The 27,838-nt window shown below is 41.4% G+C and overlaps 1 protein-coding gene across 2 annotated transcripts; it reads left to right on the top strand.

The window, feature by feature from the left end:
- Window positions 1-3,405: 3,405 nt before the first annotated feature.
- On the top strand, window positions 3,406-27,598 carry LOC134636218 (neuronal migration protein doublecortin-like). 2 transcript variants are annotated; one of them, XM_063486100.1, is made up of 7 exons: window positions 3,406-3,515; window positions 7,389-7,814; window positions 10,165-10,505; window positions 19,780-19,882; window positions 22,461-22,550; window positions 25,269-25,366; window positions 25,489-27,598. In XM_063486100.1, the coding sequence occupies exons 2-7, from the start codon at window positions 7,451-7,453 to the stop codon at window positions 25,543-25,545; spliced, it is 1,053 nt and encodes a 350-aa protein (XP_063342170.1). In that variant the 5' UTR covers window positions 3,406-3,515; window positions 7,389-7,450; the 3' UTR covers window positions 25,546-27,598. The 2 variants fall into 2 exon arrangements, with proteins under 2 accessions (XP_063342170.1, XP_063342171.1); XM_063486101.1 differs by lacking the exon at window positions 25,269-25,366.
- The last annotated feature ends 240 nt before the right edge of the window (window positions 27,599-27,838 follow it).

Here is a 27,838-nt window from a genome sequence, read left to right as displayed (position 1 = left end):
GAGAGGCTCCAGAATGTGACAACAGCTGAGTTTTAAAGTGAAGCTTTTTCTGCCTGAGGGGAGAGGAATAGACGACAAAGACACCGAAGCCTGCTGTGAGAAGAGTCAACTTCTTTTGTTGGCTCTTTAAAAAAAACAGAGACCTGTTATTCATTTGTCTTTTCATTTAACACAGTGGGGTACTTAACAATGTTTGGGTTCTTTTTGCATCAGTTTGAACATGGCTGCCACAGTATAAAAAAAGCCATCCTTATTTCCAGGCCTAATTAACATCCTGATGCCTTGAGCAGTTAAATTCCCACATGCAAGCATGCACATAAATGTCTAATCGAGTCAGAATCTACATAAAAAGGCTGAAATCTGAATCTACAAAATTTGACTGTACTCTATGTAAAGCTGATTATGACTCGTTTTCTATCTACATCCAAAATCCAGTGCAAGTTAGATTGAAAGAACGCACTCAGTTGCCTTTTAAACTATAAAATGGAATAAAATAACCCAAGATTTGATAACTCATGAGCAGAACAGGGTTTGAAAAACAGAACTTTGAGACATTTAGGCTCATAAAGAAGAAAATATGGTGTAGGAGTGCTCAGACTGATTTTTAGCGAACCTGGAGGTGTTAAAAATTTAGTGCTGTTCAGGCATTATTGGAAAAATGCCGTTCGTGGAACTCTATACGCTTGTTTTGTGGCCTACTTTTGAGCCCCAGAAGTCATTTCTGGTCCATAAATTTCAGAACAATGGTGCACATTTGTTATGTGAAATTTGGCTTGATATTACATTTATTCCCGTTGGGAGTATTATGTGACAACTCTAAAGCGCTGCAGCTCACCTTTCCCCTGTTTATGGTGTTAGCTATGAAGCCTCTACTAGGCCAACAGAGTTTTCAGTGATATTGATATGGCACTAACATAACTGGCACAAAGATTTTTTAAAAAAATCATAGCAAGTTTCATAGCCACAAGGGTTAAAACTGTTTACTTGCCAACTAATATCATTGTGAAACAGAGTGGCTTTGTCCACTGTTCACCCCCCCCCCCCCCCACCCCCCCCCCCCCCAAAAAAAAACAAAACTTAAAGGAACTCTTTTTAATCAGTGCATAGCATCAACTCAGTTAAACTTGTACGGTATTAATCTGATCAGTGAAGTAGCAAAAAGGGTTGTTAATCAGTTTCAGCTGCTTTGGTTGGACTCAAGGGGCAACAATGAGACAACCTCCAAAACAGGAACAGTTTTGCAGGTGGTGGGCTCTGACATTTTTCTCTCCTCATCTTTTCTGATTGATTTTTTACTAGTTTTGCATTTGGTTAAGGTGGGTGTGTCACTGCTGATAGCATGAGGCGATACCTGGACCCTACAGAGATTGCACAGGTAATCCAACTCCTCCAGGATGGCACGTCAATACGTGCCAGAATGTGTGCTGGGAGACACAGCACAGTCTGAAGAACATGGAGACAGACAGTTATTGTAGCTGGACAGGGCCATAGAAGGTCCTTAACCCATCATCAACAGGACTGGGATCTGCTCCTTTGTGCAAGGAGGAACAGGATGAGCATTGCCAGATCTACAAAATGACCTCAAGCAGGCCGCTAGTGTGAATGTCCTGACCAAACAATCAGAAACAGACTACACGAGGGTGGCCTGAGAGGCTGACTCTAGTGTTCCCTGTGCTCACTGCCCAGCAAGTTGGAGCCTGATGGGAATTCGCTATAGAATACCAGGGTGAACCTGAGCACATGTGACAGACGTGAAAGGGTCTAGAGAAGCTGTGGAGAACGCTATGTCACCTGTAATATCGTTCAGCATGACCGGTTTGGTGGTGGTCAATGATGGTCTGGGGATGCATATCCATAGAGGGATGCACATAACTCTACAGGCTAGGCATCAGCATCCTGACTGCAATTAAGCATCAGGATGAAATTCTTGGACCTATTTTCAGACTTTACAATGGTGCAGTCAGTTCTGGGTTTCTCCTGGTCCATAAAAATGCCGGGCCTCAAGTGGTGAGAGTATCCAGGCAGTTTCTAGAGGAGGAAGGAAATGACACCACTGACTGGTTTCCATGCTCACCTGACCTAAATCCAATAGAACACCTCTGGGACGTTATGGTTAGTTTGCCAACAGGTTGCACCTTAGAGCTCAGTGATGCCCTGATCCAGATCCACGAGGAGATCGAATAGGATACCATCCATTGTCAACTTAGGAGCATGATGTTGCCAGGCATGCGTACATGACAATGTCAGGAAGGCCGTACAAACTCCTGAGTACCATTTTTGAGTTGTTGCAATGACATTTCTGCAATATGGACTAGCCTTCTGCTCTATCCAATGTCTTTGAAATCAGCCCTCTGTAGGTTGATAATTTTCATTTCCATCAAACCATGTGGCATCCTTTCATTCCTAACACATCACTACAGATATGCAGCATGATTTTTCCCACTGAGATCAGATGCGGTTTCAAAGTGTTCCTTTAATTTTTATTTTTTTAATTTTTTTGTTGTCGAGCAGCATGGTAACTGCTTTCTGCAGCACGAGTTCCTCTTTGTTTGACATCTTTAAAACGACAGCATGATTTCTGTGTAACATTGCATCGCACAAACTGCCTCATAAGCAAAATCAAACTTTTGTTCCATTAGGGTCAACGTACCCATTATCAGGTATTTTATTTTTCCTGTTACCACTAGAGCAAACACGCAACTGAAAAGTAGAATTCAAGTCAGAAAACAATCACCTTCCATTGAAGCTGTGGGAAATGTTCACAATGCACATGTTCTGCAAGAAAGCAAGTTGGCTGAATGCAAGCCGCCCTTTTGAACATGGGCAGTCTTGATGTTTAATCAACTTCTGGGATACTAATATACAGTTCACTGACAATGAAATCCTCCTTTAGGAGAAGACACACACACACAAAAAGCCAAATACAATCACTGCGAGTTAGTCAAGCTTTTATCTGCTCCTAACAAAGAGCTCCACCAGACCAAAGGCATCAGACTGTGGTTTGTCTGAAAGGGACGCACTCGTGATGGCTTAGCTTCAGCGAGCTCTCACAGTTCACTCACAGAAAGCCACAATCTTCAAAATAAAACAAATAGCTGAAATTCTTACAGGAAAAAATAAAATTAAAAAGGATAAATGTTCTTCTCCCATCTTAACAGAAAGATCTGCCTCACACTCACACATCACATGATAAAAGCCGCTTTCATCTTTCAACCATGACTTGTAAATAATCCCCACCTTTAATTCTTACTCATTTGCTCGTTAGGGCTACCTTTGGTGACCCTGATGGGAGCTCCACCCCAGCCCACACTGACTGGCACCTACAGTTTTTTTCCTCAGTGGGCGGGTCCACTGCTCTTTAGGACCCAGTGGCTGCTCGATTCAAGCAAGGAGTGACTCCGGCACTCAGACGGAAACAGACAAAGGCGAGGGGAGAGACGGCGTGCCGCTATCCTGCAGCATCGACTCACACACTCACATCCACTCCCCCACACACTCCGCAATCAGCGACGCAGGTGAGTCCGCTACTGGGTGGGATAATCAGCAGACTTCAGTGATTTTTAAAGAAAGTATATATTACATTGCAGTGGTTTTGACTCTCAGGGGGCAACTTTGAATAGCATTGTAGTATTTTATTTTTTGCATTTTGGAAGGGATTATATCAGGCTTTTTTTTTAAATTTAGATTTAGGCTTGAGCAGGTGGATTGTGGCGTGCGTGCGCCCAACCCTCCCCTTTCATTTCAAGAAAAACTTGCATTTTAAGCTGCTGTCTCTGCCATGTGGCCACACTCCATCCATCATAAATGAAAAGAGTAGTGTCATGAAACTTTTCCTTTCGTGGCTCTTATTTTTCTTTCTTCTTTTTTTTTTTTTTTCTCTCTTTTTTTTTTTTATACCTACCTTTCCGTGTGTTGGTGTGAGACATACCGCACGCAGATCAATTTTCCTGACGCGGACTGGAGAGTCATAATGTGGTGCTGGTTTGTCAGGAGTGTGTGTGGGTGTGGGTGGCTCAGTCAGGAACACAGAACCAGACAAATATATCAATGACACCACACAATGATACCGCAGTGCTGCCTGATGTCCAGGTCTGCGCTTAATTTGGAAGTGGGGAAAGCGCGCATATTTTTAACCAGATTTATTGATTGATAACGTCAAGTGTGTCAGCCACAAAGAGAGGTGATCTTTAAACAGTCGTGTCCGTGGAGATTAACACTAAAAAGCTGTGGGAGGATGTAGTTTCTGGACTTGAGCAGGAGAATGAGCCGGCTGCAGCAGGAGCAGCAGCGATGGTGATGTCACTCTGAAGGCAGGCACCCTGTTTGAGACAATGGACTGTCCTAGTGGTTGCTTTTCTGGGGAAGGGTCACTGCTCGCTCTGCTTATTAGTGCAGCAGATGGGCTTGAAACCTGGCCTTTGTCAGCTAAGGAGCACCCAGTCCACAGAAGTCCCTCCCCTGTCAGTGTGCTTATCATAAAACACCAGTCAGCAGATCAGCCAAAGGTTAGCATGCTTGGTGGGGAAATGGGGGTGTCGACCTGCCACATGGATGGGTGGTGATTTGCCCCCCCCCCCGGGTTTGTCAGCATGGTTATGCTGTAATCGCATACATCATATGTGGTACTGAAAGAGGCAGGATAGTGGAGGATTATGGGCTGTGACATTGTGTCATTCACCAGTTTGTGTGCATGTTTTCACTAATTGGTTTAGACCTTCTTAACATTAGCAATCAATATCACAGCACAACAGCTTGTTGTTTAAAGGTGGGGGCTCAGATTTTTATTGTTTTCCAAGCTGCTTCCTTTTTTTTTTTTTTTTTTTTTCATATAACCATGTCGGGTCTACTGAAAGCAGCGAACCGTGTTTTTTGTACATCAGATGATTCGCATATGAAGAAGGAAGTGAAAAGCTTAATTTTAGTTTGAGAATTTTGCAAAACAATGACACTTAAAATTTCATATCCTCACTACACACATCCACTGAAACACTCCCTGATGATTTGAAAGACCCCCGCCTCATATTACGGCGCAAGATTGACTTCCAGTGGCAGAAAATGCCAAATGAATTCTGTCTTCAGTGACTTGAAAAATGTCAAAGTCAAATCTTGAGTTGTTAAAATGCCACTTGGAGTGGAGTTGTGTTCAAAGACCAGTGATCTTTCAGTCAATAATGACAAGTCCTGTGAGGATATCGGGGCCCGTAGAAGTGACAGAAAAGTGATACTTCACATTGTGCTATTCGGCTCAGTCTCGTCAAATATGTTTTTAAAAAGAACACTCTCCTTTAAAGTTTAAATTGGGGAGACATTGCTCATGGAGCGGGGCTTTAAACTTTGCACTTCCCCTTTCATGTGAATGGGTGTGGGCGTTTGGTGTGTGTGTCAGTTGTTGAAAAAGTATCAGTTTGAAAGATGCCCTTCAATGAGTTTTTGTGGCTTTGGCGAGTTTATTTGTGGTCATCAGGTGGAAGGTTAACTAGCAGACTACTTCTTTTGCTATAAAACCTTGGGCAGTCAACCTCATAGAATAAGTGGTTTTTATTTTTCATTTTTTTGAGTTGTTGAGCTGTATAATTTCCTTGTGATTCTGTTGATATCACTGATATCTCAGATATCTAATGGGACAATATACAAGTTGACATCATTATTTCCAAAACCTTTTGTGTTAGTGGTTAGCTTACTGATTCATCACTTACTGATTCATCTGGCCAAGTAAGACAGCTGCACAAAGGTGTCTGTAGGCGGACTTCAGAAGAAGAGAGGGAGCTATCATATGTGCTACATGCCACATAAAGCAGTGTGGTTCTAACAGTCAGTGAGAAGTACTGCTGCACACTCATTGCATCTGGAGCATTTTAGGGTCATACAGTTTTATGTGTATAAATTCAAATAGTCTTTATTAAAAGTCCCGTGTTGCATGCATTTTTAAAATGTTAATGCATTCGTGACAAAGTTTTAGCTCGACATGCAGTATGGATTGATGACCAGCGGTTTTAGTACGTGTAGCTTTAAATGCACCGGTTGCCCACGCCTCTTTCAGGAAGAATGGTGTGCCGGCTGTTGCCATGGATACCTTAGCTAAAACAAGGCAGTACCAATATGGCTGCTATGCAATTAATTTAAGTGAATGTGAGAAAGCGTCCCGTTGCTGCTAACTGTGTCTGAGTGACTATTTTCTGTGTAAATATAACCTGCAGCTGTCTCTGAATTATTTGCATTGTTTTTTTTTTCTCTTTTAGATATCATGATTAAATCAGGGTTTTAGCTGCACACAGTGCCAGCTTTGGAAATGGCTTATAAATGACAGCTGGTTAACATGAAGCCTTAATGGGCTCCATGTGTCATAATGATGTAATGCTCATTATGTTGTTTAACTACAAAAAAAGAAAATGATTTAAATGAGAGCAGCTTTATTGAAATAGTTGATGTGAGGACAGTCTAGGAGAGAAGAAAATGGAGGCAAACATTAGCCTGTTAGCTGTGCTCCCTGCTAACAGTGGGATAAATACAGGGGCATGAACGTTGCTACCAAGATGTCATGCATTGGTTTCTCAAATCCCATTTTGAAGCCTCAGTATTATTGTTTCCGTCTTCACCATCTTGGTTGCAAAAAATGGATGTGAGAAAGACGAGCAGATTAGATTGTGAAACTGTATGGCCCTTGGCTAATGATTTGTAATTGAAAAGTTGTTAACGAATAAGTGTGTGGTTTCATAAGTCTGAAACATGGTATGACCAAGATTCTTAAAAACTGACTTAATTTTTCTTTTCTTTTCTTTTTTAATTTGGTATGACCCAAAATGAGTGTCTAACCCTTAATTTCATAGGAAAGTGTTGATGGAGGTCAAGTCAGAAAGCTGTTTTCTCAAGTCTTTTTGCAACAACAATTATCACCTGGTGGCATTCCGATCTGCATCGGCATATTTTTCTTTTCTTAATTTCTTATAAAACATGTCCATGTTTTTATACAGTCTTTATATTGGATACATCTTTTTATTCTGCATAAATATCAGGGGAATTAAAAATAGCAAATCCACTGGGTGTTAAGTTCCTCAGATGCCATGAGTGCACACATACTCCTTGTCTAAGAAGAAAACAATTAATGGGCAGTGCCAGGGCAGCACTGTACAAATTTAAGTTCAGTGACTATTGGTTTCCAGTTTTAATATTAGCGATACAATTGGCTAATCATCTTAATCTCATTCCTGTGCCTAATCCTCACCTAGCTCTGGATTTTGGATTATTTAGATGCAGATTTATGAATAAGTCACAATCATGGAATTAAATGTTGCTCTGAGTGAAATGTCATGAACATACGACCATTAACTGTTAATACTACCGCAGTATCTGGTGATACATTACAAGCACTTGTTTCCTTCTTTCCCTAGACTCTCTGGAGCTGGTCACCACCCCAACACATCTGTCACAACCACCATAACTTTCAGTCATCATGGAGCTAGACTTTGGACATTTTGACGAGCGAGACAAGGCCTCTCGTACCCCACGGGGCGGGCGTATGAATGGACTCCCCAGCCCTACTCACAGCGCCCACTGCAGCTTCTACCGCACACGCACTCTGCAGGCCCTCACCAATGAGAAGAAAGCCAAAAAGGTGCGCTTCTACCGCAACGGAGACCGCTTCTTCAAAGGCATCGTGTACGCGGTAGCCAACGACCGATTCCGCACCTTTGATGCTCTCCTGGCCGACTTGACGCGCTCGCTGTCCGACCACATCAATTTGCCACAGGGTGTGCGTTTCATCTTCACTATTGATGGTGCACGCAAGATCACAACCTTGGATGACCTAGAGGAAGGTAAGAATGTTCCAGCAGGACCAAGCAAATGTGTAGTATATGATTTAACACCATGAAATATTGTTGCATTGTAAGGTTTTGGTAAAGGTAGAAAAGGTGGGCCATCAAGATACCCTACAGTTTCAAGCCAGTTTCTTTGCTGAGAAGTGTTAGAAACATAAAAATTGCAGTTTTTTGAGATTACAAGTCTAAACTGTTCAGTCTAGACTTCTCTAATCTCCCATATGATGTATTAAATTCTAGTCTAAAGAGTTGTGTTGATGCAGTTGACTGACATCGGTCTACTTTTTTGGTAGTTGGGCAGTTTTGTTGTTTAAAAAGTGAAGTTGTTTAAAACATTTTTTTTTCTTTTGACAAAGGCAAAAAAATCTAGACAAATGGGGCAATGCAGTGAAAGACCCAATCTGTTTTAAACATCTACGTGCATGCGCTTTCCTTAAATGTAAATTGTATTTTAGCATCTTGCTGTTGGGGAATTCCTGTTGCAGCTAATAAAGCTGAAAGTGGGTCTTCTGTCTTGATCTTAATGGGATTCAGTGTTGAGTTTAGACTCTCAGAGGGCTTCCTTCTGTACTTTAAAGTTGGATCTTTACACTCAGCATGAGAGAGCAGTTTGTTAATTGAAATCATTAGGATCTTATCATTGAAGAAACCACCAGCCACATTTCTTTATGCATATTTATTAAACCTTTCCATCAGTACCCATTGCAACGGTGAGAAGAAATCCAAATAAATTGAATTTACACCTTTTTATGATTTTTGGATTTTTCTGATTCAGCAGTCAAGATTATTATAGCTACTGTAAGAATCTGGGGAGCTGTTCAGCTTGCATTTCTGTCTGATAGCTGGAGTAGTGTAGACACCCTTATGAGCAGCTGCCACTGTGATTGCTCTTGTTCTATTTGGCACCAGAACACCGGCTAGGACAAGAAGTGATTCATTTGCCTCCAAAAATTCATGTAGTGAAAGTTGCCAAACATGGTGACTGAAGGAAATCTTCGCTCGACATCAAACTGGATGATCCATGTGTTGACCTGCTTGTCGCAAATTGCTATTCCAGTCAAACTGTCGCTCATTTGCAGCAGCCTGAAGCTGAATTTGTGACATGGGATGTGTCAGAGGGATAATACTAAATAAGGTTTTGCAATTTGAAAAGGGGGAAAGTCACACGGATGAAGTGAGAGCAATGATATTAGTTAAATGCTGCTTAAACCCCAGTCCTGTCTTTTTCCCCCCTTTTCTTTTTGAATGAGGGTTTCTCAGGTAGGTAGAAAGTAAAACAACCCAGATTTTTTTTTTATTTTCATTTTTTTTCCTTCTCCCCCCTCTCTCTCCACTCACACACAGACTTGACTTTGCGAGATTCCTTTAAGGCTGCTGAGGGATGAGGTAGACAGGGTGAGTTTTGGGTAAAGCTGGAAGATAAACTGCAGCTTAATTTGTCTAAAATGAGGTGATCATCTCTGCCGCTTGAGCTGCTTAGGAAAGATAGGAGTGTGTGTGTATTATGTTTTGTGTATATGTGTGTTGAGCAGGGGTGCATAGTTAGCACTGTGGGTGGTGGGGCTATTTCATTGTGCTTCCTTTTGTGAGATATAATTAATTGTTCAATCTCCTCTGCACAGTGTAATCCCGTTTTGTTCCTCTTGTCTCTTCTGCAATTTCTCCACATTTGGCCTAATTGTTGCCTTCTGGATTGCCTCCTTTTTGCCAGATTTTTTTTTTTTTCTCCTCCCTCCGTCCCCCAGCAGCCTTTTGTCTTTAAAGTCTAGCCTGCAGTAAAAACTACGAACTGATGATGAATACAGCAGATATTTTAGGAAAATGTGGCAATCATTCGGGATATGAAGAGCAATCATTGACACATGGTTATTAAACAGACTAATCATAGAAAAATCGGTTGCATATGTCTACATTTATCTTATTACCTCAGGTTTCAAAGCAAGGACTGATCCAAAGTGGTAAAGCATGAAACAAGTTTGTTTCCATACTGAGTGGAGAGGGGTTAATTCTGATGGTATTTGTCGTAATGGTGCTGCCATCTCAGTAAAATGGGGTAAGTTTGTATCAATCCAGTGATCCAAATTTTGCAAATATTCATGGCAACGCAGTCTGGTGGTTCAAAGCCTGTCTGTGAACTTCAAACAAGACCTCAGCATCCATGCTAATGTCTGTAAAGTAAAGTGATTTTTCAGTCATTTTAAAAATCTTTTCTTCCCTCCCACTAGTCTTGAAAGTTCCTGAAGGTTCAAATCTTTGAGTAGAGAGACGCTGCGGGACTCTCAGGTGCCAAAGTTGAATAAATAAGCGTGTTACGACACACTAACCCAATTTCTCTTTGCCTCTGCAGGGGAAAGCTATGTTTGCGCATCAGAGAACTTCTACAAGAAAGTCGACTACACAAAGAACGTCAACCCCAACTGGTCTGTGAATGTAAAGGCCTCAGCAAGCCAGAAGAACATGCAGTCCTTAGCTGCCAAGGCTGCCGGTGAGTCCAGGGAGACCAAGGACTTTATTCGACCCAAGCTCGTAACGGTGATGCGTAGCGGCGTGAAGCCACGCAAAGCTGTCCGCTTCCTGCTCAACAAGAAGACCGCACACTCCTTCGAGCAGGTGCTCACTGACATCACGGAGGCCATTAAACTGGAGAGTGGCGTGGTTAAGAGGATCTACACTCTGGATGGCAAGCAGGTATTGTCACTTTACACCGTGATATAAAGTTATTGGCTCACACGTGCTTCTGAAAATCTGACTTTACGGCATGTGATGTGCATATGAAAATGTCTAACCTGCTAAAATTCAAATGAACCATGCTGAGGATGAAGTTTTCTGTCTGCGTTTGTTTAATTTAGGATAGAGCCCTCTGTTTGAGAAATAAGTGAAATAAAGGCAGTACAGTACTGTATGTAAACAAAGTCGCACAATAGGAAAATTTGTGGTCGGATTGAGGACAGTGTGTCATTCATACATCTGCCCCCACACAGGCAGTGATGAACGGGATCAAGAGAAAGCAGGAAGCAGAATAATTTGCTTAGAAATGTAAAAAACCAGACACAACGATCATGTTGCCTCATCAGTGGTTTCCTTTTAACTCCAGTGACTTTCAAAAGTGACACAAGATGCCCACAAAATCCTATTGTTCTGTCATAACCTCAGCCAACAATGACATAGTCGCTCCATGAGAACTCCAAGCGTCTGTGGGAACAACCTTTGTATGACCTTCGCTGTCAGCAGTTTGTCTTCAGACTTTTTTTTTCTCTGATGCTACCTAGTCACCTGTGTTGTGGTCAGAGACATTAGAGTCCTGCCTGCCAACCTTTTGTTGCTCAGCTGGTTTTTTTAGGCCACTGGTATTTCTGAGTCCTATCTGTCTTTGAAAAGCTTAAGTCCTGGGAAGTTCAGTCGTCTTCCCACTATAGTGTGCAAAAAGGGCCCGGCCCTGTATTGTTGCCATTTTGTTCCCATTCGGAGGCAAACATTGTGACAGCGAATGACCATTGTTCGAACATCCAGTCAATACATCCCCTCATGCTTGGAAGAATGATTCCAGAATGAAAGTTCTGACATTCATCTGGTCTAAGTTTAAGATAAATGCTTGACATCCTTACTGGCCAAGAGGTTGCCTTATTTTCTGAATCTTTGTATTTTACCCTTTTGGCTCAATTTCTACCCTTACAGCACATGTGTAGGGTAAAAATGCAGGTGTAGACAAACCTGTACAGTAACAGGATTACTAGTCTATCATCTCTAAGTCTGCAATGTTGGTCTTTTTATATGACTAGCCCAGCTTGTCAGACTGGGTAAAATTATCAGCTATTTGTTGATCTTGAACCAACTACCTGCCAATTGTGGGAGAATCCATTAGATTGGGACATGGTCACTGTACCAATATTATATTTAAGTCTATCTATTTCACATATATACTAGTTTACCAAGCTGTAACCGAGCTGCCGTTTTTAACCGTATGAATTTACCTAAAACCAACAAAATGTCTGCATGAGACGCCCACACGCACATTTTAATATTGCCTAAAAGTCGTTCCCTGGGGATGCTATTGTTTACTCGACACACCAGCTAAGCTAAAAGGACATAATATATTATTCATGCTCACACTTTATTGGGATAGTTTTAAAGCGCAGCCACAACCATACAGCATCACACAGCTGTAAAGGTTTGTAAGATGAACTAATTCCTTAATATCAAGAGATGTCACTGTAAAGAACAGTGTGTGGCATTACAAAAAAGGTTGGCTATGGAGAGGATTGTGCTATTAGCTTTATGTCTGCAGAGGTGACCTTTTTGACTTTATTAAACCGTAATAGCATAACTGATCTTGCTTTTCTCATGATAACGTTACTCATGTATACCTGTGAGTTCCAGACTAGTGTGAAGCGCTGCAAATTGGCAGATGCAGGGATGAGGAACAAGCGTGTGTGTGTGTACATCTGTTCGTCAATCCTCTCTTTGATATGGTTAAATGTTTGCCTATTCTGAGGCGCAAACCCTCTTTTCCTGTCTTATTGATTACAAATGCATTACTGACTGGGGTATCTCTTACATGTTGAACTGCCTTTTTCTTTTTGTATTAACAATGCTGGAATGAGATGCGTCTTGGAGGAGGGGAGGTGTTCTGAAATGATAGATGGGAGGCTATTTGATTTTAATGCTCTGTCCCTTGGGTGCAGTCTGGCCGCCCCGGGTCTTGTACTGGTTTTCTCCAGAAACTCCTGCTGGAGATGGAAATCACCTTATCCCTCCCCTCCTCCCTCTTCCCTCACTCACATGCATAATGATAAATGAATTGTGGTCACACCATCAACAGCCATCATATTGCAGGCATTCCAATCAGTGCATATTGATTGTGCTGCCATCATGGTAGCTCTAGCTTTTCTTTTTTTTTTTTTTTTTTTTTTCACAATTCACGTCTGCTGATCTGTTGCTCCTGCCTGCGACTCCCCGTTTCACATTAATGCACAGAAATGTGAGAAACGCAGTGCATGTTATTATGGCGTCTTTGTGTGCAGAGGCACATTGCAGCTGCTCTGTGGTGGAGGTGATATGGTAGAAGCAATATTGATGCAGTGCCCACCCCTCCCTGACTCTGCGCCGATCCTCCTCTTCCCATTCCGCTGCGATAGCTGCTGGGACTGGTTGCTAGGAGACCACATCCCAGGCACAAAGAGAGCCCAGCTGGTGTGGACCGGTCTGTCAGATACCACATCCTGTAGTGGGTGTGAGAGTTTACTATCAAAGCAACCCTTTAGTATTTAAAATATTAAAAGAGACCACATGTCATGTTTATTTTACCTGCTTACATTCCATCATTGGGTGTGACTTGTGTGAGCACACTCTAGCGTGTGTGTGTATGTATGTGTGTTTTTTATCAGCTCTGCTGGTGCCCAAAATTTGAGAAGGCGTTGCAGGTTGTCTTCCTGGCATTTTTAAAATGGCTGCTTTTCATGCTTTGGCGTTCCTCTTTTCCTTAATGGACTCTGCAGACAGCCCGCTCGCCCCTCTTTGCAAGTGCTGTGAACAAAATCACTCCCATTTTTTCCCTCAAATGCTGCTGCTTTGCAGCCCAATCAGGAAGGGTGGGGCCAGTGGCTTCAGGATTACCATTCTTACAGCAAATTAGGATCATTTTATTTGCACTGATGGGGGGCTAATTATTCCCCGAGTCTATGGAGGGGGGGGGGAAGAGTGCATTACTTCATTTGCCCTCACTGCTTCTACATCAGGTTGGAGAGCGTCTATCTAATTGCTGGCAGCCATTTTGTATTCATTCCTCTTTGATAGAGGTGTCTGCAGAGGAGACTGGCTCTGATTTGCATTTAAGATTCACTGCTTGCTCATTTGAATTGCACTTAAGAAAAGGTTATCGTCTAACAGACGCCATAATCAAATATCATTTGTGAGACGTCTTGATGATGTATTCTGCTGCTGTGTCTTTTTGTCCTGGTGCATTATCACGAGTCTTGAGCAGAGCAGAGGGCTTCGTAACAGATTTGAGTGTTTAATATTAAGAATTGGGTTGGGATCTTTAGTCTTTAATGTTTGTTTGAGATTAAGAGAAATTAAGATGTGACTGAGAAAGTATTCAATTTAGAAAAATCCTCTTTTCTGAGGCTGCATTGCATTTATGACTGTAATCAGTCACAGGCAGAAAATCAGCTTTTCTTTTTGCATTGACAGTAATTTCATGTTTTTGTTTTTAACATTTAAAATGAATTTGTTAAACAATCACAGAGGGGGGGGGGATGGATGCTTCAGGCACAAGGTCGCGCTGTTATTGTCAGAACAAAAGATTCCAGTTCACTTTAGCGGTTAATAACTATGGTAACAAATTATTCACTGAATTAATAGACGGATGCATGCTCGGGTTCAAAGCTTCTTAACGACTAAAATACATCTGCTAACGGGCAAGAAAAGCCTGCTTTTCCCTGGTTATCAGTGCTCTAGCAGTGTCTGCTTTTGCCATACTGCAGAAGCAGTTGTCATGGCAATAAGCTCCACCGTGATGGATTCAGTTTGTGACAATGGTTGTAATGCGCTGAGTGTGCTCTTTACGCTGGGTCTTACCTGCCCTGCCCTCTAGTCCTCATCTGTCAGCAGCACACTGCATTTGCGTGCACACGTGCACGCAAATGCAGCTAAACTGAGGCAAGCAGACAGGCAGGGTGACGGAGGGGCGTGGTCCCTCGGTATGAGGCACTGCAAGCAGGCATAGAAGCTTGTACATGTATGCTTAATCCCTCTAACAGCCCCACTTTCATGCAATGAGCACCACATCAACAAGTGAGCATGACCTGGGGGAGAAGAGGAGGAAGCACTGTTTAATAATGTTAAGGCCACATCAGTCAGCTAAATGGAAAGCCTGCTTCCGTGGAGTTGAGGGGGGTGGGGTTAAAACGGCATCAGGCACCAGCTGGTCCCCATGACTGTGCAGATATCTGTGCCTAACTGGCTCATCTGTGCTCCAAATGTATCCAGAGCACCTACGGTAACACACAGGCAGTACGCTGGTGCATGAAGGTCATAGATGGGTCAGAACAGCAACTGGTAGCAGTTTCCTGTAAAGCAATTACTGATGTCCAAATGCACCCCCCCCTTTTTTTTTTTTTTTTTTTTTTTTATTTATTTACTAAATTTGTCCTGAAATTCTATCAATACCTGAGCTGCTGTCCTAAAAGATAATCTGACATGCTGCTTTTTTATACTTGTCTGAAATGAACAAACTGGAGACTGTATTTTGGAGGAATATTCCACTCAGTGCAGAGGTACTGATATTGATCAGGTCTGTGTGCTCAGTGAAGAGACTGGTGTGGGCGTTTTTACCCATAGGCTGAAAAAAGCAAGGTCTTTCTGGCTTTTTTTTTTTTTTTTTTTTTTTTTTTTTTTGCACCTCAGCCTGTTTTACACTAGACAATTTTTTTTTCTGATATGAGAATACTTTGCAGAGCACATCAGATGTGTGTAATCAGTTACACACTACTCTATTCCAGTGTTTAACCTTCTGTTGACTCATTAAAGCTCATGTTCAGCCTTTACTGTTCATAAGGTAAGTAGTGGTTAGTGAAATTGTTGGAATGCAGCACTGAGTAGCTTTACTTTTGCACTGACAGGAATTATTGTGACTATTTTTACAAATGGATGGATGCAAGTCTTTGTGAATCATTTCTGCTCAGACTGCAGCTGAATGACCGAGCTGAAGTCAATATTAACCAGCTGTCCTTAAAAGAAAAGGGGGGGGAAGACAAAGGATGCATAGCTTTGTTTGAAAGTGCTCCCTGCTGCTTTGCACAAAGGCATTTTAGTTGCACCTGAAACAAGAATGTGTAGCATGCCATATGCTGGAAAGCTGAGGTACCCATCACCCCCAGTTGTGGTAAAGGGTGGCTCTGATAATGAGCAAGTACAGCACTTATTTTGCTATCTTATATCAGTCGTGTTTTAGGACAATGGATAAAACTGTTATCCTACAATGCTTTTTCCAAATAGTTTCATAGAGCTCCTATTGTGCTGCACATATGGAGCCACATTTCTCAGAAACCTCTGAGAGGTAAAGCTACTGTTCACCCTAGGAGGTTTCTGTTTTGCAGAAATCAAGTACCGTGGTTCCACCCACTTCTTAATTGGCATTGGGGAACTGAAGAACAGCCAAACTTTATATCTGTGACCATCATCCAGTTAAAGGGCGTTTGCCCTTGCCGAGTTGGGTTAAAGAAACTCTGAATAATTCAGTTGTTGTTATTGGAGGTTCCCTGCATGGCTGCCGGTGGTGTTGGTGGTTGTTGGTGTTTTTTTTTTTTTTTTTTCCTGGGGGTCATGTGGACCTGACAGCTGGTGAGGCAGAGATTAGGGATGGGCTTGGTGGGACAGAGGGTGGAGGGCACCTGGAGTCTGTAAAGAGCCAGTTTTTCAGGAAAAAAACGCCCACATCACCCCAGTAAATGCAGAGATGGGTACACTCACCCTGACATGTGCAGTGCAAGAGTAATATGTATAAATGCAGTATGACAGCGCTTTTGATCCATTTAAGTAAAATGGCATCAGGTCGGCTCTTTGTCCTCCTCACGGACCCCTTTGCCAGATGGGTGAGGTTGACCTTTTCAGATCGAGGGAGGATGCTTCCTAACCTAAGCGCTCCCAAGCCGGCATGTGCCTTCCTCATTCATGCCATGTTTCTAAATGGACTCTGACATTTTACATTTGATCTAATCACATGCAGAGCAGGGGTTGGTTTTTTTTTTTTTTTTTGTTTTCTTTGTTTTTTTTTTGGGGGGGGGGGTTGTTTTGTGTTTTTTCGTCACAAATTTCTGCCAACTGTACAAACTTATCGGGCCAATTTTATGAAGTGTTAGTCACCATTAATACACAACAGGCCTGCTGACTGTTTGACGCAAGATGGCTTAATGGTAGATGGAGGTTTGGCCAGAGTTTGACACTGTAATCGTACAAAATGTGGATTTAGGACTTTGAAAACATTTAAAAGTCCAAAGCTCTTGACCAGATAGGAAGTTTGGTGGGTTTTTAGGGTGTTTTTAACTATAGAAGCTAGAACATAAGGCTAATTTCCTTTCAGCCTCTGATAAGAGAACAGGAGAGGAGTTTAGCTTTGGAAGCCAGTATGAGTTTAAATTTCTTTGCAGCGGTAAAATTGTTCAGACATTTCAGTGTTTAATCCCATTCAGTATCTTTTCTTTTGAAGCATTCATACTGAATTCTCCCATCAGAGATTAGACATGTTGTTGGAAGTTAAAGTGGTCTTGCGTGCCAGGCAGCCAGAATCTTAAATTTAAGTAGCGATCTGTTAAAGAATAAAGTAGCAGTCTATAGGATTAAAACATTATCCCTTTAATCATCTCTGTTCTTAAAGCTATTAAAAACATGCAGTAGCGTCTACCCACCCACGCCATTTCGGCCCATTTTCATCTCCTTTCCTCCACCCACTCGCCTTAAGGGTAGAAAGAACACCTACTAATGCTTCCATATTATGATTAACTGTCAGGTGCCCTTCTTGCCATACAACAGTTTCACCTAATGAAAGTAACATGTATCCAATTTCCTGATAACGAACGCTAAAGAGAACCCAAGTGTGTAGCCTGTAAATTAGCCCGAGCTGAAAAACCAATTAGGTTTTGATCCCTGGAGTCGAAGCACCAGCTCTGTAGCTCGGCAGGGCTCTGAAGGCCCGCATTGGGGGAGAATATTGTGGTCACAGAGGAGGGTACAGCTGTTGGATGCCACGCCAACAAGTCACCACCACACACTTTTAGCTTGTCTAGCAGGACGTAGAACCAGCATTGCAGCTGCTGGGGTGGTGAGATCCCAAATTATCCGCAGCTCATAGTTTGAATGTGTATCACAGTGGCAACCCATGATGCATCTTGACCCTGGCATGGGCCCCAACATGGGGCTGTTTTTCAGCATGTGGATCTCTAAACAGTCTTGTGTTGGTGAAAATTGACGTGCTTTTAAATAAAAAAGCAAATTCCATCTGTAAATAAAGGGCAAGTTATCTGTAGTTCACTTATAGTAGTGCTTTTATCCTATAATTCTAACGAGAAGGAAGAGATTTCAACAGGTGTTGAAAGGCAGAGTGGAAATTCGACTGATATGCTTTGTAACAGATCTCATCAGCACAAGAAAGAAGAGCAGTGTTTAGCTTGAATGGCTTTAATAGGCGTGTCTGAGCTGGTAACAGAGCCCATATAATGGAGAACGGAGGAGAAGGTGTGGCACAAAGACATCTGTCCACTCAGTAAGCCATATTGTGTCAACAGCTGCTTTAGAGTGAAAAGACCCCGGGGAAGGAAGTCGAATCATTTAAACATTACAGTAAAGGTGTAACATTATCATCTGTCTGGGGTTTTTGTGCCTTTTGTGTTAATGTTTTGTTACATGAATCTAAAGGTATGTAAACAAGACGAGCAAAACATACAGGTCTGCTGCAACCTGAAAATTGCAAGGTTTTTATTTAGTGATTTCATTCACGTAAACCTGAGTGTATTTATTGTGATTGTGTGTGTGTGTGTGTGTGTGTGTGTGTGTGTGTGTGTGTGTGTATATATTTTCATTTAGCATATCTAGCATATAGTGATAGACATTTGAGCTGGCAAGCCTCTTGGCAAACTCATAATCTTAGCTTCTATAGTAAGATTCTGATTTTCAATTGGCCTTTTAAATGTTACTTTTGCTAGTGACACGCTCCTAACCTAGATCCGTCAGTCTTTTATTCAGATTAAAACACCTCCGCAACTTCCGGATTTGTGCAGATATTTCTGCTCCTTGGAGAAGGAGAATATGAAGGACTTGGTGGTCCCTGAAATTTTCCTTGTCACTAGAATCGGGTATAGATTTGTGATTTTTATTTATTTTTAAATATGTTGGATGGATTGCCGTTACGGCATGTACTCCTATAAACTCCAGGATAAATGGAAGGAACAGGAGTACAATTGAGAATGTCTTTATATTTTATGTATGGGCAGTGGATCAATATTCAGTTGAACACATTTGTGCAATGAAAGGGACTAAATGCCTGAGCCTCCATGCTTTCTCATTCTGCTGTACCTTTATTGCTAATTAACTAATTTAGCAGGTTAGCATGCTAGCTGCTCCTAGAGTTTAGCTCAAAGCACTGTTGTGCCTGAGTGTGTTCAGTAAAGTATTTTATATTGTCTGTGCGCCCGAATCAGTGTTTTCCTAGAGGACAGTATCACCCACTTGGCAGCTTTTTTTTTTTTTTTTTTTTTTTTTTTTTGTACATCACCTTTCCAGGAAGCTCCTGTATGTGGTCAACCATCAATGGTAATTGCACAACAATTTATCAAAGCACAATATAAGATAAACATCATTAAAAGCACATTGAGTTATTTAAAAGGCTGATGGCTGACAGGACAAATTAGTTGGTCTGTGGCCACATCAAAGCAACTTAAACTCTTTAGACAGGCTGGCACGAATCAGCCACGACCATGGACAGTATAAAAGATAGATGAGGGTACTCTTTCTATAGTACCTGATGACTTGGAACCACAGCTATCGACATCTGGTCAATGTAAGGTTTTGGCTTTATTTTTCTGCCTTGGAATCTTGGTAGTCTTATTTTCTACAATCTATGACAAGGACTATCTAGGCTTTCTTCAAAGGCCTAACCATATACACATAAGGAATGTTATTAAAGACAAAGCCCACGGATTAGCAGCACACTTTGACTATACCTTGGAATCTGGGACTTGGTCCCAAAGTGAGGTTTTTAATGCCTTCTTTATTTTACAGTTCCTGCATGCTTTCCAATATCAGGTTTGCTATTGTGGAATTAATTTGGGAGATTTGAGTCCACAGCCTCTTATGTTTCTAGTAAAACGGTAGAGCCAGTAAACTCTATTTTTATACCCCCCCCCCCCCCCCCCCCAATTGGGTGCTTGTGATCCCAATTTCTCAAATTTACTGTATTGTGTCTTAACAGGTCACCTGCCTTCAAGATTTCTTTGGTGATGATGACGTCTTCATTGCATGCGGACCAGAGAAATTCCGCTACGCACAGGACGACTTCTCTTTGGATGAGAATGGTTAGTAAGCATGATTGAATTGGTCTGTTTTGCATCACATTATGGAATAAACTAAGCAAGGAGCCACACACTGTAAAGCAGCTTGTCGGAGGAGGGGTTGAACAGTTTATGATCTCCATTTTTATTTTAAAGCCACAGTAGTGATCAGTTATCCAGAATTAAATTTAAAATCCTGCTCCTGACATGTAAGGGCTTTGCTTATCAGCCCCCATCTTATCTTAAAGCCCTCATAGAACCATATCACCCCACTGGAGAACTTTGCTCTCCGACTGAAAGCTTACTTGTGGTTTCTCAGGTGTTTAAAAGTTGAGGCTGAAGGCTCTGCCTCCCATTTAAGGCCCCCTCTTCTGTGGAACCAGCTCCCACTTTGGATTCAAGAGACAAGACACGCTCTCTATTCTTAAGATTAGGCTTCCTTTTGATAAAGGCTTGTAGTTAGGGCTGGATCGGTGTTTTTATCCTGTCTTCCTCCCCTCAGCCCTGACCAGTCATGGCCGATGGCTGCCCCTCCCTGAGCCTGGTTCTGGTGGAGATTTCTTCCTGTTAAAAGGAGTTTTTCCTTCCCACTGTTGCCAAGTGCTTGCTCAAAGGGGATCATTAGATTGTTGGGGTTTTCTCTCTAGTATTGTAGGGTTACTTTATTATATTTAGTTTACATGATAAAGCACCTTGAAGTGACTGCTGTTGTGATTTGGTGCTATATAAATTAAAAAATACATTGAAACTGAACTATTGTGCAGTAATATTAGCTGTATAGAGAGATGACCTTAACATATTTGTGCAAGAATCCTCTGCATGGCTTCATTTGCACAATTTTATGACCAATTTCTAGAGTTCTTGTGCAAGTTGTGCAAATGGAATTAACACTGCACATGAGCATCCAAAAAGTGTACTCTATTTGGGGGTGTGTCTGTGTCTACAGAGATGAAGAAATATATCCTTTTCAGCAGGTTTTATTCATGTACAATGCTCTGTGGATGGAATTGTATATGTGTGAGGGAGGCTAAAAAGGAGACTGAGAGAAGTCTTATCTGCACCCGGCAGCAGGGATGGGAAAAGGCAGGAAAAAGAAGAGCCATTAATCTGTCCTGTGACAGGTTTAGGCCAGCTGATCTGTTGGTAGTGATACTGCTGAGAAGTCAAGGAGAGAAAATATAAAGCCAACCCTCTGAGTTTCTCCCCGCAGACTTGAAATCCCTATTTTTAACAACCTACTTCCACCTAATGTGCTCTCCTCGAAACATTCAGTCTGCCTTTTTATGTTAACGCAGTGCTGATGCAGGGTTCATAACCATCATTATGTTACCTTCGTCTCTTCTTTTTGCCCAAGTTTCTTGTAAGATTCTCGGCAGGATGGAGATGCCGGTTAGTTTATAATGATCTGCATTCTTTTTCTAACTGTGTACTCCCCCCACTGAACTCGAGCTAAATCATTTCATTCAGCCTATAATAATCTTGGGGCCAATGCTAAATAAAATGGCTGAGCGGCTCAAGCAGGCATTTCTGAGTTGGCATCAGTGGAGTTGATGAGACTGGCTTCTCTGTGATTCATCACGGTATGGATGGCTGTATCTATAACAAATTATAGAGCTCAACCAGACATTTTTCAAATTTAAGAATCTTTACGAGCAAGAAAGACACACGACAAATGTGCTGTGAAATATTTCTTTAAAATTTTCTGGGCTGGAGATGACCTTTTGAAAGATCTACATGGGAAAAATATATTCAATCACATGATTACTGCTACCAAAATGGATTAATATCGGCCAAGTATTTTTTTTCTTCACACTCCTTATGATAAATATGCCGACTGAAAGGAGTGCATGAGTACCTGCAGGTCTGTTTATGCAGTTGCAACATTAACAAAAGCCAAAAGGGACTCTAACAGACTCTATTCTGTTTTGAGACCACTGAGAAGATTTGACAAGCTGCTAGTCTGAGGTACTGTCAGAGGCGTGGTGGCACACCTTGGAAACAATAGCACGTGAATGTATGTCTGTACCCAACAGTGTGTGAAGGTTGAGAGAGAAGGAGACAAGACAGACGTGGCGAGATCTCAGGAGACGAAGGGAGGACAGATAGTATAATTAGCATCAAAAGTGGAAGAGAGGAGGGAGGGAGGGAGGCAGGGAGGGAAGAGAGCCTGACGGTACAAACAGAGGGGAAGATGCAGAGGGAGGAGTAGCAGTGTCTGGAGTCTGTCTACCCTGATTAATACAGTGACCCAGAATGGACTGCACATTCCTACATGCATGTTGTGTTTATTGTAACACCAAATTGTTGTTGGGGGGGAGAAATGTATCATAATTGATTACACGCAATTTTTAAAATGTGAGGTTGGCAACAAAGGAAAAAGCTGCTGGAGGGGAAAAAAAGGACGTAACAGAAATGAACGAGTTGAACTCGAGGCATGAACGGTGGGTTCATGTGGGTTCATTTCAGACATTTTGAAAAACCTTCTACTGGGGAGTATGAGCAGCTCAATTATTCTGTTGGGAGGGAAAAAAATGTTATTCATTACTTTCTTTGTGCTTTTTTTTTTTTTTCTTTTTTTTTTTCCTCCTCTCTCTCTCTACAGAATGCAGAGTGATGAAGGGACCCAAAGCTCAGCGAGGTTCAGCCAAGAGTCCTGGTCCAATCAAGCGCAGCAAGTCTCCTGCTGAATCGAGTGAGCCCGATACCATGTCACCTACACTGTAGCCCTTCCCTTTTTAAAAAGCAGCCGACCACACCTTAGAAATCAAAGCTGGTGTAAAATTAAAAACAAGGTCTTTTCTGTTTAAGTGAATGAAAATACAAGATGATACTGTAGCAGATTCACGTAACTGATGTTGACCTTTGACTTTAATCTGAAAGGAAAAATATGCCATGACATCATTAATCACACCTTTTTTGTTTTCTTCAAATATCACCTGAATTTTATTCTGTGTAATTTTGATTAAAAGGCAGTAAATAGTAAAAACTCAATCTCAGCATAAACTGGGGGCTTTTCTTTATTGTGGGTCTTCTGAGCTTTAGTATAATCTTTCTGCTGTAGTTTCTTTAAAAGCATGAATAAAACATGAAAAGTAAACAAAGCCAATTTAAACAGCTTTGAGCTGTTTGTTTGACGATCAAGCACTTTAACATTTAATAATAACATCCAGGAGGCGAGAGAGCATGGAGACTCTACAGCTGGTTCATGCTTAAATATTTCATGTGAGGAAAATCGTACCATCCGAGTTTACATAGCTTTGCCATTCAGCGGCTGAATAGTTTTTATTAAAATTGTAGGCATGATTTAAAACGGCAAACAAAAGAACAACTTGAGGAATATGGAGCGCTTGCCTTTCTTGTAAAGAGAGATGTTGCTCGGAACTGGAAGTGTGCTGGCATGCTGGGAATAGCCTTTTTTTTTTTTTCTTTTTTTTGTTTGTTTTTTTTGTTGTTTTTTTTCATGTACTGTTGCTGCATTACATAATAGGTGAGGAGGTCTCCTGCTCTCTACAGGTTTCCTCAGTCCTTTGGCTGTCATGGATATTTATTGATCACCAATGGTAAATGTCTGGACTCTAACACAGCAGGTGGTGGGCCAGCATCGTGTGGAGGCAGTAAACTATTTACCCATTAAGCACATTTGTAATTCCCGTGAGGCATGAAAGGAAGTGCATATTTATGTCAGTTAATCAATAGTGCTGATGAGTTTAAAGAAATTAGATTTTCTATGTTTTGGAATGATTGTGCTTTATGCCATTTGCTATGGCATAACAAGACTTAACACCTTAATATACTCAAAGCACGATCTGATATCGTCGTGTTGGTGTTGTTCCCAGATCATCATACTAAATGTTGTTCCAGGATCAACATTGCAAGTGACCAATCAGAATGTTGTGACGTCATACTTTTACAACTTTGGGAAAAACCGCCGTAAAACAAAAAAACTGTACTTAAGCTGCGAGAAACCGCCTCTGTCCGCCGATCAACGGACCCTGACCCTAACCCTTTAATAAACGATAAGCAGAATTGATATTGTCCTTGCAACACTGGAATTTCATAAATGCACGAATGACTTGGCACACAAAAGAATAACGTCACAACAATGTGATTGGTCACTTGCAATGTTGAACCTGGAACAACATTTTCATGATGATCTGGGAACAACACCAGCACGACGATATCAGATCATCCATACTCAAATTAAAAAGCCTTTAAACTAAAACAACCATATAAAACCAGGTGTTTCCACCCAACAACAGTAATGTTTTGAGTTATACTTTAAAACCTCCATTTCTATTAAGGATTCAATGTTATGAAAAATTGAACAGTCTCAGGGATTTGCTAGGGAATCTGTACACTTTAAAACAGCGTGATCATAGCAAGACTCGCACTTTACAGAATTCATGTCCTAATACGGCTCATTTACAGCAGACTTGGGCAGTATCGAGGTATTACATTATTTAGAAATCCCAGTACTGCTCTTTTTATTCATTTGAAATGGAGGATTAGTTTATTCTATCACCAACATCTCTGCTTTTTTTTTCCTGCTTCTTTTAACACACATACCATGACATACTGAATAGCAGTTTGTATTAGTGTGCGTTTGCCATTGTGCCGGCGTTAAAGTACACAATGACATGCAGTAATGTGCAATCAAAACAACCACACAATGCAAGGGGTTTTCTGCGGAAGCCGAATAAATTTTCCAGATGTAGAAATCCGAGACCCAAACCGTGGCATTGCGGGCAACTTTGTGTTCATTTGATATCTTTGGCCCTTTTCACAGCTGAGCGCCTCAAAAATCAGTACATCTAAACACGAGCAGCTCTCCCACACAGACTGAGCAGAGAGTGCAGTTGTTTTTATTTAAAGAGCCTAGGATAATGGGACTTGTGATTTCTCTGTTTGGCTGTGGGGTTTCTGTCGATCTGCCCGAGTGTTTAAACGAAGCCAGCGGCTTTACAATGAAGCTTTATCCACCTTGTGTTTCCAACAGTCGCTGGCTTAAACTTAGACCGGCCATCTGGCTCACGCTCTTTTCATCTCTTATAGACAAAAAGTCTTTCAAGCCACTTAACACTCACGGCTACATCACATCACACTGCTCTTAGATATAAACAGTGTTCCACACACACAGAATCCTAGCAACGTCGCGGAGACGCAGAGCGAGTGAATAAAACGTCACCTAACAAACAGAACTTGTCAGCCTCCTAAAACCTGGACCAGCAGGGTCCCTGTACATCACGGCCAAATGAGGCCACAGTTCAGGACTTGCTCTTCTTTTTGCCTCTCTTGCAAACTTTCTAATCCACTCTACTGTTTACCTCTTCTACTTCTTTCCCCTCTCCTCCTCCCTCATCCCTCTTTGTCCTCCTCCCCACTCTCTTTACTTCTGTGTTGGCTCTCCCAGCCAACGGGACGGGCTCCAGCAGCCAGCTGTCCACCCCGATTTCCAAGCATTCCCCCACCTCCACCCCTACCAGTCCAGGCCTCAACAACAAGCAGAAGGTACCCTAACCTCTCTTCCTCTCCTGACCTTTCATCTTGTTGCCTGTTGTCTTTTTTGTTTTATTTATTTGCTCTTTAGTTTGAGTTTCCAAAAGTAATTGTCCTCCTCTGGATCTCCGCAGGATCTCTACCTGCCCCTATCTCTGGATGATGATGATTCTCTTGGTGAATCAATGTAGACTCCTGGCTCCTGCTGCCACCCTCCCCTCCAGTTTTTTTTTTTTTTTTTTTTCTTTGGGATCAGATACACAGAAGTTTTATACCTCTGCTGCTTTCCACCTTCACTCACAGTGCCACCTGTTTAGCATAACCCACTCTTTGTCTCTTTTTTAAAGGCCTTAGCCAACAGGGCTACGACACCATTTGCTGCTTGAGAATGGCACAAACAGATCAGAGAAATAATTTTTCTTGTCACAATCAGCTCACTTTTTCCAGGTTTGCTTTTTCTATGTGGGATGGGCACTGTTTCTCAAAGGTTCTCACAGATCACTGTCATACAGATTTCAGTGTTGAAGGGAAAAAAAATCATTTTGAATACATACATTTTTGATAAAGGACACACCCTAACTTTTAAACATTTCAGTCACAGAATTCCAAGCAGCAAATGGGTATTTTTAGGGGTGTTGGTCAGAAATGACAAGACAAAACAAAACTTTTGTATCACTTATCGTATTTGTGATGTTCCTCCGTGTCCTCCTGTCCTCCTGCCCTCTAAGTGAAAGGTTTCTTGTCAGAGGAAGTCTGTTAAGCCAGTTTTAGTCTTTCTAACCTGCTGTAAATACTGTGTATAGCTATCCATCATAACATCTTGCCAAATGTCCATTGCTGTGCTTCCGTAATGTCACTACAATGTCTAGCATTCGCTTAACATGATACAGGGTACGGTCAAAGTAAAGTGGGACAAAAAAACTACAATGAAGTCCCCTTGACAGAGGACGTGTGGGATGCAGTCCTGACTGCGCCTCCTTAATAACAATTCATATTGCCGGCTTGATATATGTAATAACGAGGATCTAAAACCCTCAACCTCATGTTTTTAGTTGCTGTTCATCTTATCCAATCAGGCGCAAGGACGATTATGTAAAGAAAAGGCATCCCACGCCTCTTTAAGTTGGCCGGTCCTCTGTTTTGACCTTCTACACAGACAGTAGGCTTTACATGCTGCATAACAACCCCCCCCCACCCTGTGTTTTTTAGATTGTCACAAGCGGCAGCACATGATGTTGTTTTGAAGGACCTAACTGTGCATAAAAACAACCAAAGGAAGATCCAACAGGCCCTTCTGAAGGAAGAAAAAAAGCCAATGCACATCCAGTATACAGTTTTTATCGACAGTCTGAAGAATCCCTTTTTAAAACCAGTTTATCACGTCTTACAGTGTACTTATTAGAAGTGATTTCACAGCAAGTAGTGGTGACATTTTTATAGTTTGAAATGATAAATAAATAAAAATAAAGGTCTCAAAGCCAAAGTATTCTTTTTTTTTTTCTTTTTTGACCAAGACTTATAAAATAAAAAAAGAAATTAAAAAAAAAAAAGAAAAAGGTGGGAGTATTTCATTTTAAGCAATTAAAAATAAAAATATTGTGAAAGAAGCACACCTGGAGTTTTATGCATGTTACTTTTGAAAAGCATCCAAATATGTCATGCTTAAATCATGCTCACCTGAGGCGGTTAGTTTTATCAGGGCGCTAACGGTAGTGGGATATCTCCCTTTTTCTTGCATGGCTCAGCATAGTTCTCCAATTAAGAGGGGAGGAGTGATGAAAACGTAACAGTTGTCTAAATCGATGTGTGGGTTTTAAATTTTTATAAAGTTTAATTTATATTGAGGGTACTTGTGTAGGACTTTTTATTTCCTAGTTTTCCTTGCTCACGTGAGCTCTAAACACTTTTTTTTCCCCCAAGCTTTTGTGTGCAATCTTTTATTTCTATCGCCATAATCCCTTTTTCTATCACTTGGACTCGCATCATATGTCAAGCAAATCTACTGAAAAGGGGTTTTCTCAGATTTTTGCAGGGAATCGAGCCTGAGAAATCTCTAAATTGGACGATGCTGAAGCACAAAGCAGGGAGCTACTTATTCACCACAGCAACAGACACTTTACTGCCTACTTGCCAGCATTACAAGGTGTGACTACAACCAATTTCTCAATATACAGATGACGTGCTGCATATGTAGCATTCTTTTAAATTAATATCTATGCATTTGGAATCAAGAATGTTTTTTTTTTTTTTTTTTTTTTTTTTTTTTAAATCAGTTTGGTTTTTCTTTCTGTACATGGCCTTTTTTTTTTTTTTTTTTTCTTCTTTTTTTTCAAATAACCTTAACAAGAAACGAACAAAACCCCGAAATTTCCGTGTAGTTATTCTATTGTGACAAAGCGGCGCTCCTAAAGTTGCACATCTTTGGAGTGATGTGGTGCCTGCCCTGTGGATGAGCTTTAAATAGCAGCTTTGTAATGGGCTAAA

Source organism: Pelmatolapia mariae, linkage group LG10_11 (genome assembly GCF_036321145.2).
Source record: "Pelmatolapia mariae isolate MD_Pm_ZW linkage group LG10_11, Pm_UMD_F_2, whole genome shotgun sequence".
NCBI lineage: Eukaryota > Metazoa > Chordata > Actinopteri > Cichliformes > Cichlidae > Pelmatolapia > Pelmatolapia mariae.
This window is presented reverse-complemented; position numbering and strand designations above follow the sequence as displayed.

Excerpts from the sequence above, each read along its gene's own strand:
- LOC134636218 (XM_063486100.1), top strand. The coding sequence starts at position 7,451 with ATGGAGCTAGACTTTGGACATTTTGACGAGCGAGACAAGGCCTCTCGT. Across the intron at positions 7,815-10,164 it reads CTTGGATGACCTAGAGGAAG|GGGAAAGCTATGTTTGCGCA; the intron begins GTAAGAATGTTC and ends TTGCCTCTGCAG. Across the intron at positions 10,506-19,779 it reads ACACTCTGGATGGCAAGCAG|GTCACCTGCCTTCAAGATTT; the intron begins GTATTGTCACTT and ends GTGTCTTAACAG.